This window comes from Chiloscyllium punctatum, chromosome 11, assembly GCF_047496795.1.
Source record: "Chiloscyllium punctatum isolate Juve2018m chromosome 11, sChiPun1.3, whole genome shotgun sequence".
Classification (NCBI taxonomy): Eukaryota; Metazoa; Chordata; class Chondrichthyes; order Orectolobiformes; family Hemiscylliidae; genus Chiloscyllium; species Chiloscyllium punctatum.
This window is the reverse complement of record NC_092749.1, coordinates 25,346,874-25,369,785: the sequence shown is the minus strand read 5'-3', so window position 1 is coordinate 25,369,785 and position 22,912 is coordinate 25,346,874. Positions and strand designations below refer to the sequence as shown.

The following is a 22,912-nucleotide window of genomic DNA, read 5'->3' as shown; positions in this document are numbered from 1 at the left end:
GACCTTTCCTCTGGTTCTGTTGACAATTAATACTTTTTAAGTTCAGAAATATGTTTATAACCTGCCGAAAGCTTTCTAAAACTGCAACAGCAACAGCAAACCAGGTTTTACAGTTCTTAGACTGATGGAGCCATATAATTTTGAAATCAGAATTAGTTGCTGTGAAAGTGACAAGAGATGGCCTACTATTATTTATATAACTGATCAATTAGCTCAAGATATTCTTCAATTTATTAGAGATTTATGGGTATAGACTATGATTCTTTGATATTTTACATTTGAATCTTGATTAAACACTCATTGTATTCCTCAACATACGTTCAGCAAAATAAGCTTTGGCCGGACAAGGAACTGTGTATTATTTTGAACAGTGTTTCATGACACCAATAATCCTAGACAGAACAGAGGTGACTGAGTAGATTCACCGTCAATCACCACAGGAAACTGTGCTATTTGAAGGGACTAGGGTGGAAGTACACTGATAAGTTTTATTCTGTGACTGTTCTCTACTCTGTGAAAACTGCTGGAGAATTCACCCTGCTTCAACTGGTAGATGCCTTCTGATTGCTGTCGCTTGTGGACGCCACTTTTAAATGCACTGTGTAAATAGACTTTGTTCACTTTGCTGTTTGCTTTATGTAGAAACTTAGAAAATAGGATCAGGAATAGGCCATTTGGCCCTTCAAACCTGCTTTGATATTCGTTATGATCATGGCAAATTATCCAACGCAGCAGCCTGTTCCTGCTTCCACTCCATATCCTTTGGTCCCTTTAGCCCCCAGTGCTTTATCCAACTCCCTCTTGATATCATAGAATGTTTTGCCCTCCACTACTTTCTGTGGTTGCGAATTCCACAGACTCGTCACTCTTTGGGTGAAGAAATTTATCCTTATCTCGGTCCTAAATGATTTACATTGAATCTTTAGACTATGACCTCTGATTCTGGACGCCCAAGCATCAGGAACATCAACCCTATCTAGTCTTGTCAGAATTGGTTTCTACAACATTCCTTTTCATTCTTCTGAACTCCAGTGAATATAACTAATACATAAGCTAATTGATTCAACCTCTCCTTAAACATAAAGCCCCACCATCCCAGGAATCAATTTCACAATTGACTCTGACTGCGTCAGGTATCAATTCACTGCAATCTCTGTGTAGGAAGAACACCCTCAGGTAAGGAGAGCAAAGCTGCAAACAACATTCCAGGTGTAGTCTCACCAAGGACCTATCTAACTGCAGCAAGACACCTCTGCTTCTGTACTCGAAACCTGTCACTCTGAGAGCCAACATACCATTTGCCTCCTTCACCACCCAGTGCACCTGCATGCTTAACTTTGGGGAGGACACCCAGGTCTTGTTGGTGACATCCAGCTCCCTTCATTTATAACCATTCAGATAATAATCTTCCTTCTGGTTTTTGCTGCCAAAGTGCTGCAGGATAGACTTTGCTGTGCATTTGTTACCTTCGAGGGAGCACCGATGAATGAATGAATGCATGTTTACTGATCCACTGCCTTTGAGGTGATTATCGTGGTGTCTCATACACTGTACCTTATGTCAAGAGAAATCTGTGAGTTGTTTCCTACGGCACATAGCACTTTGGCATTGAACCAAAAACACTGCTGGGGAGTGAAGACTGAGAAGGGTATTCCTTCAATTCAACAAATGTTGAACACAACAAATGCTATTTCTTTCAACGACTCTCACATTCTATAAATGAATAGAAAACATAGCCAGGGTGGCATTTAATCACTATGGAGGTGAGGGGGGGGGGTAATTAAATCAGTTCAGAAGGTGTAGGTTGGAGACCCCACTGTGATACTGTCATTGCGGTCGGTCTCAGAAGAGGTTATCTTGAGTAAGAATGTAGAGAGGTAGCTGAGCCTAGGCTTGTTGGAGAGATCTTTTTTCATTTTAACAATCTGCTAGCTATTTGAATTTGACTTCTTGATGGTGACACCTGACCCAGTCAGAGTCAATTTCCAAGCAATCAGCCCTCTTTTCTTCTGAACTGTAAATAGTTGTGGTTACTTGAAATTAGTCATTCTTGCATCTGTCCTGGCCAGTGTGAGAAAAGCTTTGGCAACATTTCAGTAACAAAGGTTTACAAGTTGAAAGGAGATAATGAACATATTAATCAAACACACGCAAAGTTGTATGCTTTAAAGAGATGATAATAATGTCCTTGGCAAATGCCTTTCTTTCCACTTAGAGCACGGAGCAGGCAGGAGATTCAAGTATGATTTTGTTGGGTAGCATTAATGCAGAGCTGGATTTCAGTGACTTCGCATGTTGTTTGTACATTTGAAAAGAAAACGCTTAGCAACACCTTTACCACACTAACAACGTATACACCAAAGTTATGGTGAAATCAAAACGTGCAAGGCTTGAACATATTCCTTTGTTTGCAAAGAATAGGTCTCTCTATATAAATCCATCATGTTTCAAGCAAGTGCAAATGAGTTATGTTATGAGCTTGATTAATTACTTTAAATTGATCAGACAGCAAAACAAAGCAATCAGACAAGAAGTAAAACCTCTTCCATAAAAGATCTGCAACAAGAATTCAAATTTGAAGCAATGAGAACCCACATTTGTAAATGCTAAGGTTCAGCACTGTAGTGTTTGTCCAATATCAACTAAGACTTACCATGCTATTAAAACTTTGCACATTTTATCGAGCATATTTAGTGCATATTGAGTGGGTTAAACGCTACAGATCCCTACCTTTCATGTGTTTCAGTTTAGTTTCTTGGCAAGGCACTGTTTCAGCACAGCCAGTGAAAGGGCAGGGTCATTTAGGCAGCAACTCAGTAATTTCCACATTTTGTATACTCCAGACGCTGTCTAACTCACTTCATAATAACAGTGGGTGCTGATGGCCCCACTCTTATTCTTCATGCAAAGTCTGAGTTAAGATTTGTAATATTTTATAGATATAGAAACATTTCCTTTGTCAGTTGGCACAACGTAATATGTTTGAGAAGGAGTGGCTGTGATCATTAATTATTCTGGTGAAACAGTAAATATGTTCCATTTCAACATATCCCTCATGTCACTGTACAGTGACCAGAACAATTGTTCACCACATCCACCCCTCCACTTTCCTTTCCCTCTCCATTTTCTTTCTGTCAGTTACTATTTGAAATGGCAGCAATAATTTGCTGCTTTAGAATTTGGCTCATGTTTAAGGCTCCTGGAACAGAGAAGAGGAGGAGTGGATCCAGTGAACTCTGGGAAAGGTTTTATTGACTTCAAACCTTAATTAGAACCGTGAAAGGACATTAGTGGGTCCCAGTCAACGAAACACGTGCAAATCTTCAATATAAAACAAAAAGCAGGTGTCTAGCCAAGTCAATATCCTCCAAGTGCTGTGTCTACAACATGGCTTGAGGCTGTCAAAAGAAATGCTTTCACAAAATCTGTTTCTTACAGCACTGTAAAAATAGGCTCCAAATACTTTCTTAATTACAGCACATTTCTAGGAGATTAGATTACACTGTGTTTACACATTATTTTTCAGCTCTGACATTGCAGAATGTGTACAGGCCGTTAATCTCTGGGACCATTTAAGAATTCTTTCAGAGAGATTATATTCATTCCAGTACTGAGTAAAATGCCAGCTCTGAATAGCTATTGACTTAATACCATTTAGACTTCTAGTAAATATTGTCCTTTTAGCCGCATTCATGTTTGGCTTATTTAGTCTAGATGAAGTGCTCCATTCCAAGCGCTTTCAGCTCTTTAACTCGGCTCAGCTCCCTGTTCACAGTCCTGGTTCTAATTTTAAATTAAGGTTTTGGGCAAGGGATTCAGTGATGGATATGATCAAGAACTGTTTTATGCAGTTAATGGTGATGACCTGGAAATCATTGCCTAGGAGAGTGGAGGAAACAGAGGTGATCAATTGTTTCAGAAAGGAAGCTTGATGGCACCAGACTTGCTGGGTTACAGCGAGGAGTGGGGGAATGGAACAGACTGGATTGTGCTACAGAGAGCCGGCATTGCCTCAACGAACCAAATAGTTTCCTTTGTGCGAAAGAGTCTATAAATTAACAGGGCATTCCAGATGGGGCACGGTCCTACAATGCATTAAATCACTGAGTGGAGAATCACAATCGCATAGAAATAAGCTCAGTTTGAAATTAAGTGTTCTGAACGGTTGACAAATTGATGACAAACACTCGCTCGACTGTAGGTTGTTTAATTTTCAGGCAAATGCTGTTTTGTCCCAATGCCACTGATTATAACTACACAGAGGCTGCTATACCATGACCAAGTCAGCCTCCATTTCCATGTACACAGTATACTGGCTGTGGCCATTCAGCTCAGGGTCAGTCCCTGAAGTGAGGAGATTCTGAATCCCCTGGCTTTGTTTTCCCCTACATAAATACCCATTGTGTGTGTGTGTGTGTGTGTGTGTGTGTAAAATATCTCCACCATCAGTAAAACACCCATTGTTGCCAATGAACAAAGCCTGATTAGAGCAATGCTTTGACTGTAGGTTGTCTTCAGATCAGCAATTTTTCCACTTCAGCCTCACAGAATAGGCCTTAATTTGGCCCTTAACACCCTGGAGTGGAGTGTGGTTAAAGAAACAAGCTCCTCGTTTTAGAAGTAACAACGTGCAAAAAGAAAAACCGAGGTTGCTGGAAAAGCTCAGTAGGTTTGACAGCATCTGTGAAGACAAATCAAAGTTAACGTTTCAGGTCCGGTGACCCTTCCTTAGTGCACAAAAAGCTTCTGTTTGTGTTACGGGAGAACAGACCAGGCCTCTGGCTGGGACACATCACAGAAGTTTACAAGTCTCACAGACAAAACAGTCCCAGGGAAAGATGCACTGGCAACAACTCAACCAGCGGCAAACAGCCCCAGTTGCTTCTTTTTGAGAAGAGAAAGAGATTTTGCATGGTAGTTGATGTGCCATTGAGGATATAAGAAAAATCAGGGATGTGACAAGAGCCAGGGAACAGGTTCTGCCCATAATGGAGGTGGGGGGGATGGAAACGAACTACTGTCCAGTAGTTTTCAGCTGACAGTGAAGGACATGGCGAAAGGGATTAATTAGTCATCTCTAATACATGTTAGTAGCTTGTGGCCTGGGTCTGTGCAACAATTAGCTCAGTAATATACGAATGGGGTTGGCTACTCTGCCAATGTGATACCACATTTTTTTTTCCTACATTCTGCAAATATAATGTTTCCTCTTGTTTTAATCACTGCGAGTGGCTGACTGATTAAGTAATTTTGGACAAGACAGCTTTGCGTTATTTGTTTAAAATTGTGCGGGGGAGTTAATGCGTGAGATGATCAGCTGTCCTTCCTTATTTTATCTTCGAAAGCTGCTGGTTAGACCAAGCTGGAATTTTCCTTCTGTGTATAACTCTCCCCTGTGGTGACCTCATTGGTTCCGCTGCAGTGATGAATGGGAAATAGGAATTCCCTCAAGAGTCTGTGGGCAGCGATCCCCATTCATGTTCTCACTGTGAGGAGGAGAACATCATGATGTCAGCTTGTTCACTTGAAAGCCTACACCAGTCTTTTCTTTCGAGCCCTGTCCTCAGATCATTTTCCCTCGCCTGCATTTTCAGTCTCTCTGACTGAAAGTGCCTGCCTCCGTTTCTCAAAATAACTCTCTTCCTTTCTGCTCAGTCCAGGGTCACCAACTGCGATTCAGCCTATTCCCGGAGCTCTCACCACATGACTTGTCCTGTGCTCCAGCCATCAATCCACCAACACATCCAGCCGAGTGACATCAATTGGAAAGACCCATTACCCAATTGGAAGATGCTTGACTCCCAGCCAAATAGACATTTTTTTTTTACCTTTTTCCATTTTTTTTGGATATTATTTATTTTATAAAGAGCAACATTCAAAGAAATCGACAAAAACAGCCTTTATTGAAATATCCCTTGTCTTCAGGGTTGTATGTAGTAGTGTGGTTGAGATAGATCCCCAATCTCTCGAGGTTCCAAGCCAATTCTGAAGGTTCGTCGACCCCAGCTCCATCATATGCTTTATCTCTTCCTTATCCTCCACTGCTGGGCACCCCATTTTTCAATTAAAATCATTGCCTTTTGTTTCCAGGTCTTTGCTTAGGCTGAAGAATTTCTGGAAACATTATCTCTACAGCTGCTGCCAGAGCTGTTGGGTTTTACCAGCAATTCATATTTTTGTTCTCATTTGGAGCCTCTGCAGTTCTATGTTTTTTTTGACTTATACTTGTCTTTTGCTTTGAGTTAGGAGGGAGGGAAGGCAATTCTGATTGTTATCTCAGGCTGCCACTTCAGTGCACTATGAGGGAGTTCTGCCCTGTTGAGAGGCACTATCCTTTGGAAGAGAAATGAAGCTAAAGTCCAATCTGCCCCCACAATTGGATACAAATGATCCTCTGGCACTGTTTCAAATAAGAGCAGGGGGTTTATCCATGGTTTCCTAGCCAATATTTATCCCTCAATCAACACCAAAAAAACAGATTTATCTGCTCATTGACACATTGTGGTTTATGGGAACTTTGTGGGCCATAAGTATTTGCTATAGTTCTCACAACAGTGACTAAACTTCAAACACATTTCTTCATTGACTAAAGGCCACGGACACGACCTTATAAATGCAAGTCTTTATTTCTTCGACATTTTGAATTTCATGTTTAACTCTTGGTTTTCTTCTGTGATTGCCTTTTTTTTGGGGTGGCATAGTGGCTCAGTGGTTAGCACTGCTGCCTCACAGCACCAGGGAACCCGGTTCAATTCCAGCCTCAGGTGACTGTCTGTGTGGAGTTTGCTCATTCTCCCCGTGTCTGTGTGGGTTTCCTCCTGGTGCTCGAGTTTCCTCCCACAATCCAAAGATACACAGGTTAGATGAACTGGCCATGCTAAATTGTTCAGGGATGTGTAGGTTAGGTACATTATTCAGGGATAAATGTAGAGTAATAAGATAGGGGAATTGGTCTGAGTGGGTTACTCTTCAGAGGCTCAGCGGACTTGTTGGGCCAGATGACCTATTTCGACACTGTAGGATTCTATGATTATCCCTACTTGTGTGTGTCAGTGTACACATGTATGCAAGCATTTATCTCAAACACAAAACACACTGTAATAAATTTTAAAAATGTTGTCAGGTCATGTCACATTCTCGCTAGTCATAAACATTGCATGTTTCAAATGATGCACATATAAGCTGAGATGTACAACGTATGCAAGATTTCATGATTTTAAATTTTTCCTTTTAACAATTAAACTAAAATCAACATAGACTAAACAAACTCAACTGGCAAAGGATACACCAAAGTGTAGAAAACATACTTTCTCGAGCTGAAGATACTTTATGATACATTTGTGTGTTAGAATTAGAATTAGGTTTATTATCATGTATACAGGAAGTACAGGAGTCCAGTGAAAATGTGGCCCCTCATGGCGCCATCTTCGGTACAAAGTAGGTACAAACCATGGACACAAAATATGTAGCTTTGATAATTCAGTTCGAAACGCTTCATGGGTTTCAAGTTAGCTGTCTTTTCCCAGCACCTTTGAAAGCGGCTTCACCTAGTCTTCTGAGTATCTTGAAACTAACTTCTCACATCAAGGCCCTCTCCAATGACAGTTTGAACCTTCGATCTTAATCCTCTCCCATCAAACAGAAAATCAGTTCTCCTCTGCATCCTGCACAGCGGCTGCTTTAATCCGTCTTCCCACTGCTTTTCCCAGCTGCAGTGACATCCCTCTCCCTTTCTGGGTTTCTGTGTCTGGGATTTCTCTGTGTCCAGAAAACCCAGCTGTCTGTCTTTTGTGTCAAAATGATTAGGTCTGGCTGAATCTATTCAAAGTGGAAGCTGCATTTATTATAGATTGTATTTGTAAATCTTCTTAATGTGTTAGATCAATACTGGTGGCAAACAGCATTGGTATAAAAGGAATGAGCTACAATTGCACATGGAAACAGGGCTGGGATGACAGGTTATGAATAAATTAGGCAAGGATACAGCCATACTCCACAGATCCTTAGATTTTGTTTGTACCACAAAAGATGAGTAGTAAAAATGATGGAAGTCAGGTGGAGGTTTTTATTTAACATTGATGTGAGCATACCCATTCATGCACAATTGTTCTTTGTGCCATAAGTGGTCTGTTTATAATGGTGCTGTTTCTCTCTGAGGTACAAAGTATAGCCCATAAGCATCATACATTAGCCTCAGGTTTAATTGAGGCCCAGTCTTCAAGCAGGTGACCTTTGATGCCATTCACTTTGGGGAAAAGGGGCCATGTTCAGGAGATTTTAACCTCAAATCTGGATTTTCTCCCGGGATTTGTAAGCATGCCGTGAGGACCAAGTGGGTGTCTGAGCGCCAGTCTGCAGGTGGACTCTTTCCTGAGGTGACCTTCTCTCCAGGATGTCAAGTGACCTCTACCATCCTGACGGTTGGCAATACATGGAGAGACAGACAATCTCTGGACAGTTGGAATTTCAACAAAGTACATTTCAGCCACAGCTGCCAGGTCATCTCTGCGTTGAGATGGGGAGGGAGATTTAGGAAGGGGAGGAGTGGATATCAGGCCTGTGACTGGAGAAAATGAGGCCAACAACCCAGTGAACCCCATAGTGGGCTGCTTTGACGGGTGTGTCTCAGTCCCCACTGATGGCAGGTTACTAGCCTTCTGTGGAGGATGGGCAGTGAGTATGGAAATCCAACATAGACAGCTCCCTCATCACAGTGAGAAAAGGAGAGCCAACTGCGGCTGAACCATGAGGGCTGCCCGCCTCCGGCAAGGGAAGCCAGGGCCTTCTCGATGACCTCGGAAAGTACGGGAATTGAGCCCATGGTGTTGGCATCATAAACCAGCCATCCAGCTAACTGAGCTAACCACACCTCAAACGAGAGCTTTGGGGTTGTTATGCCTATCTGAAAGAGCAGACACCCTCAGTCCTGCACTGACATGTTAACCTTGCTTCTTTGTGCTCCCATTTTGGGGTGAGCTTTGAAACGAGAACCCTGTGACACAGAGGGGGTGGTGCTGCTCACTGTGTCACAACGGATGTATTTGTGAGAAACCCAGGTGGCTGCTAAAGAGTGCTCTCAGTGAGCACTGTGATTGGTTACTTCTCACTGGCAGGTGGGCAACTGCTGGCCCAGTCCCTGAGGCTGCCTCCCTGAGACTAAAGCATAGGAGGCAACATGGCAGCACACCAACTTGCTGGCCGGGCATGGCACACTGCTCCATGGTCTGTACACCAAATTGGTAGGTCTGGGAAGCCAATGGCTAAACTGCCTCATGGCGAGTGGGCAGAGTCAGGGGATGTAGTGGCAAGTTATTTTAACTGAGTCTGGAATGACACCTGACCCTGTCTAATATTGCGTTATTTCACCTCCTTGAGAGTCCCAGTGACATGGATCTGCTGCAAAAGATCCTGCTGGCTCTGGTGGGTTTCTTTGTAGTTTCTGAGGCAGAAATCCAGGGCAGTTTTAATAACCCAAATGCATTGCCACCATCACTTCCTTTCTACTGTTTCTCCATGCCCCTGCAACCTACCATTGATTGTATCTCTTGCTAATTGCTGCTGTTGAGACTCACTAGATCCCCCAGTATCAGTTGGTGATTGGTAGGGAGCCGTTATGATCAAGTGAGAAGGGGTAAAATGGTTTCTCTCTCTTCCCACTCTTTACTTAACTGCACTTTTCTTTGTTAAAAAAGAGATTGTGCTTGCCAGTTCGATGATAATTTAACAGCTACAATGCTGTGACTGTAAAAGACACACACCAACAGTTCAGTTATTTAACAAAAAACAGAATAGCATTCATTGTACTTAACCAGTCTAAGTAAAGTGTGAAAAATGTCAAATTACACACACATCTGTACACACACACACGTACACAGATTACAGAGTAAGCGGTTAGATTAAGCAATGTGTTTTCCAGTAATGTTAAAGAAGTTTATGGTTCCTGAAGGTTGGTGGCTTGGCTGGCTTCAGGTTGAACTTGGGTTTGGCGCTGAGCTGGTGAAGATGTTGAAAGTTGATTCATCACATCTTCCTGAGACAGCAGCTGCTAGGTTGATTCTTTGCTCTCTGCCTCCAGCACATACCCAGTTAAATAGCAAACAGGGCTCAAAACCTGTGACTTGAGTGGAGAAAGAGAAAGAGGATCCACTTAGGACCTTGTTTCTCCAGCATCTCATTTGCATGTCTCCTATCCCCTGCAGAAGAGCAATTGGTTAAGTAATAAAGTGCTAAGTGGCTTGTCACAAGTCAGTCTCTCCCTCCAATTGCCCAGTCACCCAAGTGTGGTCATGAGTAGTAGATTCTAATTGCCTGACTTACATGTTTCGATTACAGTTTAAAAATGTGTTGCTGGAAAAGCGCAGCAGGTCAGGCAGCATCAAAGGAGCAGGAGAATCGACGTTTCGGGCATAAGCCCTTCTTCAGGAATGAGGAGGGTGAGCCAAGCAGGCTAAGATAAAAGGTAGGGAGGATGGAGTTGGGGGAGGGGTGTTGGGAATGCGATAGGTGGAAGGAGATTAAGGTGAGGGCGATAGGCCGGAGAGAGGGTGGGGGCGGAGAGGTCGGGAAGAAGATTGCAGGTCAAGAAGGCGGTGCTGAGTCTGAGGGTTGGAACTGAGAAAAGGTGGGGGGAGGGGAAATGAGAAAGCTGGAGAAATCTGCATTCATCCCTTGTGGTTGGAGGGTTCCTAGGCATTGAAGATGAGGTGCTCTTCCTCCAGGCATCGTGTTGCTATGGTTTGGCGATGGAGGAGGCCAAGGACCTGCATGTCCTTGGTGGAGTGGGCGGGGGAGTTAAAGTGTTCAACCACGGGGCGGTCGGGTTGGTTGGTTTAGATTACATACAGGCACACTCTTGTCATAGTCAGGGTTATATTATCCCAGTGATGAGATACAATGATTTATATCCAGTTGATTGTCTAGCTACTTTTCTCATGGGATAAGAGGTGACCTCATTCACCAGCCTTCAAAGTAGGAGTTCTTGACGCAGCTTTGTAAACTGATTGCCTCCAATTCTGTGGCCTTAGAATGTAAAATGCAGTGATACAAATGTTCAACCATCTTTGATGTTGCTGTAAAGTAATTGGAATGTGACTTCACCTTTTTGTAAATCTTTAATTAGGTGTGTCCAGCAATAAGGTCAAAGAGAATCTTTTTTGATGTAAGGCACGGTTTCACAACAATAGCATCCTCACATCTGAGCAGCACTCCAGCAACCTGAATGCATCCATCTGGACAATACCGAGGGATTGTCTGGTCTGTTAAGTACAGTGCAAAGAAATCACACAATGTTATTTCACAGAAGTGCAGGAGATTTATTCCTTGGCTGATGTTTTCTCTCAGTGAACATCACTAAAACCTTATCTCAAGTTGCCATTTATGGAATTGAACTGTGTGCACATTCACTGCTGCATTTCCTACATTTCAACTGTGGCTATGTTTTAAAATTAATTCATTTGGGACATACGATGGTGTGAAAGGTGCTATATAAATGAATGCCATTCTTTTTTAAAGGTAACAATGGGAAATGCTATTCTCACAGCAGTAAGTTTAACTTTTATTCTGACTCCTTTCTCAGTAACAAGATGTGGGTTGTGGTTTCTCTGAGGTGAATAGGACTGATTCCATTCATCCACCATTGCTTTGTTGTAGATTCATGGATTGTGTGTGAATTGTGTTCCCCTTTGAAGGTAGCTCCCCCGTTGGAGCTGTGCTGGTGAATTGAGGACACTTCCAAGTGCGTGTTTCAAATTTGAATGCACAGTTACCCCAGAGATTAGCCATTCTGCAGTACCCCAATCCCAAATATCCAATGCCCCACTTAAGTAACAACTGGTTTGGTGGAACACGAGAGTAGCACAATATGACTTGAGCTGCAATGCATTGCTGAGAGAATGGTGAAGGCTTTCAAAAGGCACTGAGGTTATGATTTATATAGAGAGTATTTTCAGGGTGACAGGACAGAGTTTGGGGGAAGCAGAGATTTGCTCTTACAGAGCTGGCGTCGACATGGTGAACAGAATGTATTTCTCCACGGTAAACATTTTATGATTTTATGGTGTATAAATCAATTGTACTTTCAGAAGCTATTTAATTGTAACTTGTTTAAATGCTGTTGTATTTCACAGTGACTGTGCTGTAGGTATTTTTCTGTTTGACTACTCGAATTGTTTTTCTCCCTCAGCATGGTACCCCTTCCATCTCAACCACTGATGATGCTTGTACAACGGGGCCAATCTCAACAATTCACATTTAAACCCAAATATTACAGCCAGAAGTTTTATCCTGGAGGACAGGCTGCAGGAATTTCGCTGCCTCAAGCTTCATCTGGGAGCCAGTTCCAAGGTTAGTTTCATTGTTCTGACTCTCTGAGATTCCAAATGCGGACCTTTTAAAATAATACAAACAAATAGAGGCAAAAGTGATCTGGAATGTACTCCAATAGGGGTCTCTTCACTTGAAAGGTTCAACACATTGTAACACATAAGGATACTACTGGCAATTTATTAGCAATTGATCATCCTGTAATAAACCTGTAGTCAGGAAATTGCAAGCATAGGTCTTTCCATGTGAATATTACTGTGTACGTTGGTCTGCGGCATCAGTGACAATTGCAGTTGATGAGAAAGAGCTCCCTCTGAATGAAATAGTATCTGACGGTCACAATACGTACAATCAAACATAATGGATATCTCAGAGTGATTTCACACCTATCATCTCTGGGTTCAAAGGCGAGCTACAAACATCCATTTCTTTGCAATTATTGTTTATGATGTCCTGTTAATCCTTTTGCGAGGTTATCTCAGGAGCACAATCCCAACCTTCCAGCCCTTGTGTCTATCTCGTGTACTATTTGGCTGCAGTTGCTAACTTCCAGGAATTGGGGACATTGCTCTAGCAGAGGTTGCGTTTTGTTGAGGTCTTCATTCTTCAATTCGCGAGGAAATCTGAATTCTAGGGTACAACCGATGGAATGTTTGTCAGAAATTTTCCTTTTTAAAAACGTACTTGTCTTGCAACATAATTTGACAAACAGTGGAGTTATATGATGTTAGAATAACTGAGGTTTACAGAAGATAGAACTGTACAGCACAGGAACAGGCCCTTCAGCCCACTGTGTCTGAGCTGACATTGATGCCATTCTAAACTAATCCCAACTGCCTGCATGTGGTCTGTATCCCCCTATTCCCTGCCTGTTCATGCAGCTGCCTAAATACCTCTTAAATGTTGCTATAGTGTCTGCTTCTACCATATACATTCTGTGAAAGATGATTATTCGAAACTCATCCCAGTCTGGATATTAATTACAATATACACAATTCTGTGCTTGAAGATGTAATTCCCATCCTCCCACTTTGTATTGGAAACTTGATTACTTCTGTGTTAAATACTCTCCCCATCCATTCCATCCTGTGAATCAGCAGCTCTCTCAGTATCTTGCCCAAGTGACTATTCCTGACGCACAAACAATATATTTCAATAGACTGCTCTTTCAAGAAGAACCAGTATTTTGAAGTGGACACCAATGCTGTGCTTGACTAATAAACTGAATACGAGCTCATTTAGACACTGATTGAGGTTTGGTGCCTTGCATCAGCAGGTTCAGTGTATTATCTATTTACCACTGCATAGCTACATTTTTAATTATTATTTAAAACCTATTTTCTAATCAACCTGTTCACAGTTGTTATTGCACACCTCTGGACCAGACAGGAATTGAACCTGGGTCGCTCAGTCTAGGGGGAAGGGTTACTACCATTGTGCTACAACGGGCTCCTGCAGGCTGCGTTGCTACAAATCTTGTTGTTATTGATCTCAGCTGATGGTAATACTGGACAAATCCGAAATGGGGGGAGATAGTGACACAGTATCACTAGAGTAGGAATCCAGAGGGCCAGGCAAATTCTCTGGGGACAAGTGTTCCAAGGCATCTGGTGAAATTTTAAATTCAGCTTGTAGCATCCAGAATTGGAAGTTGGTCGTGGTGACCATGACAACCATCGACAATTGTTTTCAAAGCCCATTTAGTGAAGGAAGTCCTTTAGTAAGGCGTTTGATAAGGTTCCCCATGGTAGGCTACTGCAAAAAATACGAAGGTATGGCATTGAGGGTGAGTTGGAGGTTTGGATTAGGAATTGGCTGGCTGGAAGAAGACAGTTGACGGTAAAGATTAATCTTGAAGTGCAGTTACTAGGGGTGTTCCGCAAGGATCTGTTTTGGGACCATTGCTGTTTGTCATTTTTATAAATGACCTGGAGGAGGGGCTAGAGGGTTGGGTGAGCAAGTTTGCGGATGATACAAAAGTCGGTGGAGTTGTTGACAGTGAGGAAGGATGTGGCAGGTTACAGCGGGATATAGATAAGCTGAAGAGCTGTGCAGAAGGTGGCAAATGGAGTTCAATGTAGGTAAGTGTGAAGTGATTCACTTTGGTAAGAGTAACAAGAAGATGGGGTGCTGGGCTAATGGTCGGATACTTGGTAGTGTGGTTGAGCAGAGGGATCTTGGTGTCCATGTACACAGATCTCTGAAAGTTGCCACCCAGGTAAATAGTGCTGTGAAGAAGGCATATGGCGTACTAGCTTTTATTGGTAGAAGAATTGAGTTCTGGAGTCCTGAGGTCATGTTGCAGTTGTATAAGACTCTGGTACGGCCGCATCTGGAGTATTGTGTGCAGTTTTGGTCGCCATACTATAGGAAGGATGTGGAGGCACTGGAACGGGTGCAGAGGAGGTTTACCAGGATGTTGCCTGGTACGGTAGGAAGATTGTATGAGGAAAGGCTGAGGCACTTGGCGCTGTTTTCATTGGAGAAAAGAAGGTTTAGGGGTGACTTGATAGAGGTGTATAAGATGATTAGGGGTTTAGATAGGGTTGACCATGAAAACCTTTTTCCACATATGGAGTCAGCTATTACGAGGGGGCATAGCTTTAAATTAAGGGGTGGTAGGTATAGGACAGATGTTAGGGGTAGATTCTTTACTCAGTGAGTCGTGAGTTCATGGAATGCCCTGCCAGTAGCAGTGGTGGACTCTCCCTCTTTATGGGCATTTAAACGGGCATTGGATAGACTTTTGGAGGATAGTGGGCTAGTGTAGATTAGGTAGGCTTGGATCGGCACAACATCGAGGGCCAAAGGGCCTGTACTGCGCTGTATTTTTCTATGTTTTCTATGTTTTTCTATCTTTGCTTAATCTGGTTTACGTTCACTTCAGGCCGTGGCAATGCAGTTGATTCTGATCTGCCCTTGTGAAGTGGCCTAGCAAGCCACACAATTCAAGGGCAGTGGTATCCTTCCTTTGCCAGTGATGTCACATCCCATGAAAGAGTCAATGAAATAAGTGCAGTCAAAATCAATTGACATGATGGTTAGTACATTCCAAAAGTAACTCACGTTGGTGTGTTGAGATGAAACCAAGCTTGATCATAAAAATGAGGTAGCAATCTATGGCAGTTTTCTCTCATTCCTCCACCCACTAAAGCCCAGTTATAATGTGCCAGTCCTTCCCTTGCAAAGATCTGCTCATGCAAGCCAAGACTTGGGACCTTCTGGTTGCCACACCCTCTCTGTTGACTTACCCACTGAGCCATCAAGCTTGTGTATCTGACCAGGGTGCAGCCATCACACAGTGTTAGGGGAACTCTGATCCCATTGAGTTGTGACGCTACAGCTGCCAGATATTTTGGGATGAATATTTGCCAAAATGTTTACTGAGAGATACACCAAAGTGAAAACTGTCCAATTAAGGGTGGCACGGTGGCTCAGTGGTTAGCACTGCTGCCTCACAGCACCAGGGTCCCAGGTTTGATTCCAGCCTCAACGACTCTCTATGTGGAGTATGCATGTTCTCCCCGTGTCTGCGTGGGTTTCCTCCAGGTGCTCCGGTTTCCTCCCACACTCCAAAGATGTGCAGGTTAGGTGAATTGGTCATGCTAAATTGCCCATAGTGTTAGGTGCATTAGTCAGAGGGAAATGGGTCAGGGTGGGCTACTTTTCTGAGGATCTGTTTGGACTGAAGGGCCTTTCCACTCTGTAGGGAATCTAAAAGCCGTTCCTGTAACCACTACTCTTCTGTCTTAATGTCAAAAGACAAAACTCTGGAAAAGAACCCTGGAAAAAAACACTGCACTTAAACTTGAGGGAAAAGGCATGTGCAAATTATGAAAGTAAATCTTTGCCTGGAAAGCCATTTTGTTTTCTCCTTCACCTGTTATCTAATGTTAAACTTTTAGAGATTGATGTGTTTTCTTATTTATTTATTTGAATTTTAAATATATTTCTCCTAATGTCCTGCTTTGTATTAAGGGCCTTATTGAAACCCAAATTCCATTGCCCCATCCTTCAAAATCAACTCCTTCCTGATCCAGGTTGTACGATATGGGATGCTATGTTATTCATCTCTGTGGTTTCAGGTCCTTTGAACCGGAATCGGGAATAAAAAATGCACTCCAGTTTGGTATTGCTGCACATGCTCTTTGACAAGAAAGATTAACAACCAGCATACTACTTGCCACTGTCTGCTTTCTAACTCAAGAGCTTTGACTGCATTCTTCCCACCTCTTCTGGTCTTGAGCACTGATTAGATTCCCTACAGTGTGGAAACAGGAACTTTGGTCCAACAAGTCCACACCAACCCTCTGAAGAGTCACCCACCCAGACCCATTTCCCTCTGACTAATGCACCGAGCATGTTGAGCAATTTAGCATGACCAATTCACCTCACCTGCACATCTTTGGATTGTGGGAGGAAACCCACAGAGACACAGGGAGAATGTGCAAACTCCACACAGACAAGATGCCTGAGGCTGGAAATGAACCCAGGTCCCTGGCACTGTGAGGCAGCAGTGCTAACCACTGAGCCATTGTGCCGCACTGCTTCGTTATTGTCTGGCTCTCAGAGGGTTGAATAATAGACATGGATTTACACAGTGCCCTAGGATGCTCCACAACCACTGAGGTATTTTCAAAGTATAGTCCCTTAGAATGGAGAAAAAGGGAGTTGCTAGTTTGCACACTGGAAGGTCACAAAAGAGCAAAGAGCTGCATAATCAGTTTTTCAGAGATGGTCAAGGCATAACTATTTCACACAACCCCATTATTGGCATCCATTCTCTTCTTTGAAAAGAGTGGCAGCAGTATCTGTTGCATGCACCTCAGAGGGGAGGTGAGCCTTTGGTTCATATGAAATGTGGTATTCCATTGGTACTCCAGCAGTCTATTGGGTGACCACTAGAAAAATCACTCTGACTTTAAGGCTACAGTGTGACTTGAAATCATAACCTTCTGAGTTCAAGCCAAGGTAAGTCACCAGCCAATACCTTAGATACTACAGGTTGGTCAGGAATGCTTCAAACAAGCTCTCTTTTTGTGCCCAAGAAAGATGTATTGACAAAGCAAAACCAAAGGTGTTGGTTTGATTCTTGTACTGATGTTGCTTTGTGGGAATCACAAGACATATGAGTTAGGGGCAGGAGTACATTATTTGGCTCGCTGAGTCTGTTCTGCCATTTGATAAGAACATGGCTGATCTGATTGTGGCCTCCACTCTCCTATCTACCCCATACCTCTTGACTCCCTCATCAGTCAAGAATCTATCTAACTCTAACTCAGCCTTAATAATATTCAATGCCCCTGCCTCCACTGGGGAAGAGAGTTCTAGATTAATAACCCACTGACAGAATTAGACTCTCTGTGTTTGAAATGAGAGACCCTTCATTTCTAAATAGCGTCCCTTACTTTCACAAGGGTAAACATCCTTTCAGCATCTACCCTATCAAGTCACATCAGAAAGAACACCACTTGTTCTTCTCAACTTCAATGGATACAGACTCAATCTGTCTAACCTTTCCTCACAAGACAACCCCTTCTTCCCAGGAGTCAGTCAAGTGAATCTTCTCTGTCCACTTTCTAATGCAAATACATAATTTATTAAATAAGGAGACCAAACAGTCCAAAGATATGCAGGTCAGGTGAGCTGGCCATGCTAAATTGCCCATAGTGTTAGGTGCATTAGTCAGAGGGAAATGAGTCTGGGTGGGTTACTCTTTGGAGGGTTGGTGTGGACTGGTTGGGCCGAAGGGCCTGTTTCCACAGTGTAGGGAATCTAATCTAAAAACTGTACAGGTCGTTCTGCTATAACACACATTTTATTTAAGTGAATTCGCTGTAACACAATTGACGAATTGGGGACACTTTTTCTAAAGTGCAAACTTTTAAAATGCGTGTTGGCTGTAATGCAATTACATTGGCAACACATTAAGCATGGTTCTTCTATAAGCACACAACCATTGCATTACAGAAGAACTATCTGTATCCAGTATTCCAGCTGTGAGCTCACTGTCCTGTAAGAGATTGATTTATAGAGAGAGAAGGGAGTTGTAGCAAGGCTTCTCCATTTTGAATTTTATTCCCTTTGCAATAAATGACATCTTCTTTCCGAATAGTTTGCTTACCTGTATCCTATTTTGGGATTGATGTACATAAATTGCCTCTGTATTTCAGTCTCTCTCCATTTAAAGAATAACCTCCTCTTCTATTCTTTCTGCCAAACTGGACAAGCCCAGATTTTCCCCATTATACTGCCAAATCTTTGCTTAGTCACTTTACTTAACACATACGTATCCCTTTATAGATTTCTTATGTCCCCTTCACAACTTATTCTCACATATCTTTGCATTGTCAGCAAATTTAGCAACCATGCATTTAGTCCGTTCATGCAAGTCATTTCCTGTAAATACATACAGATCGAGTCACGGAGTCTCTATTTCTTGTTACCTGACCAGTCCTCAAATGCCAGTAATGCTGGATTAGGCACCCCTTGTTTATGTAACTAGATGACCAAATCTGCAAGTTAACCTGGTTGTTCTCTCTGGAAACTGATGTAACCTCCAGCCTGTCTGCAGACATAATGAGAAATTGTGAACTGTGTGACTGTTTCTGTTCTCAATCAGAAATGTTGTACTGTCATATATTTTAATTATATTGGTTCACAGATAATTCAGTCATAATCTCATTGCCTTTGAAACTCCAGTTGAATGTTCATAGATTCCCTCTTGTGACTGACAGGAAGATCACCCTTTTCCGAAAAAGATCACTGCTTGTATTGTGAAATCTGACACCATTTCTGATGGTCAGTCTAGAAAGAGTGAAGATGTTTTTCTTTGCCCAAGACATAAATGTGAGGTGCTGCATTTTGGAAAGGCAAATCAGGGCAGACTTATACATTTGATGGTAAGGTCCTGAGCACAGAGACTTTGGAGTGCAGGAGCTTGGAGAGAGCCAGGAATGCAGATGCTGGAAATCAGAGTCAATAGATATGAAACTGGAAAAGCATAGCAGGTCAGACAGCGTCTCAGGAGCAGAAGAGTCAACATTTGAAGCCAAAACCCTTCATCAGGACTGGGGAGGGGGAGGGAGCCCAGAAATATATTCAGGGAGGGGTGTGGGATGATGATAGGTGGATGTAGGTGCAGGTTCATAGTTCCTTGAAAGTAGAGTTGTAGGTGGATAGGATAGTGAAGAAAGCATTCGGTTTGCTTGCCTTTTTGGTCAGTGCATTGAGTATAGGAGTTAGGAGGTCATGTTGCAGCTATATAGGACTTTGATTAGACCACTTTTGGAGTATTGTATGCAAGTCCAGTCTCCCTGCTATAGGAAGGATGTTGTGAAACTCGAAAGGGCTCAGAAAGGATTTACAAGGATGTTGCCAGGATTTGAGCTATAGGGAGAGGCTGAATAGGCTGGGGCTGTTTTACCTGAGGCATTGGAGGCTGAGGGGTGACCTTGTAGAGGTTTATAAAATCATGAGGGGCATACATAGGGTGAATAGATAAAGTCTTTTCCCCAGGGTAGCAGAGTCGAAAACTAGAGAACATAGGTTTAGGGTGAGAGGGGAAAGATTTAAAAGGGACCTAAGAGGCAACATTTTTATGCAGAGGGTGTGTGTGTATGGAATGAGCTACCAGAGGAAGGAGGCTAGGACAATTTCAACATTTAAAAGGCATCTGGATGGGTATATGAATAGGAAGGGTTCAGAGGGATATCGGCAAAATGTTGGCAAACAGGACTAGATTAATTTCGGATATCGGGCTGGCATGGACGAGTTGGACCGAAGAATCTGTTTCCCGTGCTGTACATCTCTATGGCTTCATGACCTTCCAGATGACATTGCATAGCAAAGTCAGGCTGAATCAATCTCACTGGTGGATCCAAGGATCAGTCCTCAGATCCTGATTATTTACTATTTATATCAATGAGCTGGGGGAGGGGGGCAGAGTGTAATGTAATGAAGTACACCGGTGATACAAAAATAGATGGGAGGACATCTTGTGATGAGGATTTGAGGAATCTACAAGGGGATATTAATGGATTGAAAGAGTAGGCAAGATTTAATTTAGATAAATGTGAGGTGCTGCATTTTGGGAAAGCAAATCTTATCAGGATTTATACATATATATTAGTACATATATATTAGTAAGGTCCTAAGGAGTGTTGTGGAACAAAGAGACCTTGGAGTGCAGGTTCATAGCTCCTTGAAAGTGGAGTCGCAGGTAGATAGGATAGTGAAGAAGGCGTTTGGTACCCTATCCTTTATTGGTCAGAGTATTGAGTACAGGAGTTGGGAGGTCATGTTGCGGCTGTACAGGACATTGGTTAGGCCACTGTTGGAATATTGCATGCAGTTCTGGTCTCCTTCCTATCGGAAAGATGTTGTGAAACCTGAAAGGGTTCAGAAAAGATTTACAAGAATGTTGTCAGGGTTGGAGGATGAGGTATAGAGGGAGGTTGAGGCTGTTGCCCTGGAGCACCGGAGGCTGAGAGGTTTATAAAATCATGAGGAGGATGGAGAGGATAAATAGACAAAGTTCAGAACTAGAGGGCATAGGTTTAGGGTGAGAGGGGAAAGATATAAAAGAGACCTAAGGGGCAACTGTTTCACGCAGAGAGTGGTACATGTATGGAATGAGCTGCCAGAGGAAGTGGTGGAGGCTAGTACAATTGCAACATTTATAAGGCATCTGGATGGGTATATGAATAGGAAATGTTTGGAGGGATATGGGCCAGGTGCTGGCAGGTGGGACTAGATTGGGTTGGGATATCTGGTCAGCATGGACGAGATGGACTGAAGGGTCTGTTTCCGTGCTGTGCATCTCTATGACTCTGTGACTCTATGACTCTATAACCCGGCAGGTGGGAATTGTGAGGTTATGCGCTTTGCTAGGAAAAATCAAAAGCTATTATTTAAATGGAGAAAAAACTCCAAAACCTACACTGCAGAGGAATCTGGGTGTGCTTGTAATTGACTCACAAGACATGTAATTAAGAAGGCAGCAGGATTTTAGCCTTTATTGCTGAGCGTTTGGAGATTAAAAATAGGAAGTCTTGTTAAATCTGTACCGGGTGTTGTTGAAACTGTAACTGGAATATTGTGTCCAGTTTTGGTTCCCAAAGTATACATTACTAATGGAGGCAGTTCAAAAAGGATTTGCGAGGCTGTTACATAGGATGAAGGGGTTGACTTATCAAGAGTGGCTAAACAGTATAGACATTTGTTCATTAGTGCTTAGAAGCATGAGGGGTGATCTTATTGAAACAGACAAGATTTGAGGGGAGAAAGTGAGGATTTCAGATGCTGGAGATCAGAGTCGAGAATGTAGTGCTGGAAAAGCACAGCAGGTCAGGCAGCATCCAAAGAGCAGGAGAATTGATGTGTTGGGCATTAGTCCTTCATCTGGAATGAATCTGGTTCCTGATAACCATTCCTGATGAAGGACTTATACCCGAAACATCAATTCGCCTGCTCCTCAGATTCTGAGGGGGCCTGGATAGGGTAGATGTTGAGAAGATGTTTCAATGAGTGGGAGAATCAAAAACTAGGGGAAACAATTACAGAATAATGGGACGTTCACTTAAACCTGAGATGTGAAGGAATTCTTTTCTCTTAGAAAGTAGCGCACGTTGTTGACAATATTTATCCTTCAGCCAGTCTTTCTCTCAGCCCATAATGCATGTTACGAAAGAAAATGATAGCTAGTAGAGAGTAGGTGTGAGTCTGAAATTTAATCTTCAGGTTTAGATGAAACTGATAACACTGTCAGATTTTGCTCCTGTGGTTTATGAAGTAATCTGAATCCTGAAGGTAAATTGCAGCCTTATTTACTGAATCCCAATCATCCATGGCTCTATACTTATAGCTCTTTTCAACATCACAAGACAAAATATTCTTTAATGACCGTCACTACAAATCAGTGAGATAATGTATGTTGTCAGCTACTGCCAACCAAAACAGACCTTAAAAGTGGAGTGTAGAACTCGCACTCAAATGTAACATTATATATTTGTTTTTAAAAAGTGACAGTTGGCAAAGTGTAAGGTATGGAGTTGAAATCTAATCATGGGTTTGGCTTTTAGAATATGCTTAGTTTTCAATTTAGTTGCTTATGACTTCATCCGATTCTTTTCTTTCTATTGCAGCTTTACAATTCACTTCCAGCCATCCAAAACATTCTAGTTAACTCTTCAGTTCTTGGAGGGTTTCAAGTAGACATCTGGATTGGGGAGTTTCATGAAAGGCCATTTGTACATTGAAACCTTTCCCATCCTTATCTCAGAAATGACACTTGCTTCAGTTTTCTATGATGAAGTAAATAAAATTATCATCAGCTAGTAGTGTATCATGAAGCCAGGAATTGGGAGTAGGATTAAGGAGTTCAACGCATTTGTTGGCAGACCATCCACATATGGAACCCCATTTGGCTTATCAAGCCCACACTGTTCAACGTGCTTCACAGTAAGGGAGACCGATCAGGCAGGGAGAGAGATAGAGAGGAACTATTTCATTTGTATAGTCTCTCGTGGGATATGGGCATTACTGGCTGGCCAGCATTTATTGCCCATCCTTAGTTGCCCATTGAGAAAGT

At 42.5% G+C, this 22,912-nt stretch overlaps 1 protein-coding gene across 5 annotated transcripts in view; it reads left to right on the top strand.

The window, feature by feature from the left end:
• ltbp1 (latent transforming growth factor beta binding protein 1) overlaps positions 1-22,912 on the top strand; it is a 349,362-nt gene that overhangs the window by 65,679 nt on the left and 260,771 nt on the right. For all 5 annotated transcript variants that reach the window (XM_072580504.1, XM_072580506.1, XM_072580508.1 and 2 more), the window contains exon 4: positions 12,182-12,342. In XM_072580504.1, the coding sequence (XP_072436605.1) occupies positions 12,182-12,342 (161 nt within the window). The remainder of the gene's footprint in view (positions 1-12,181; positions 12,343-22,912) is intronic.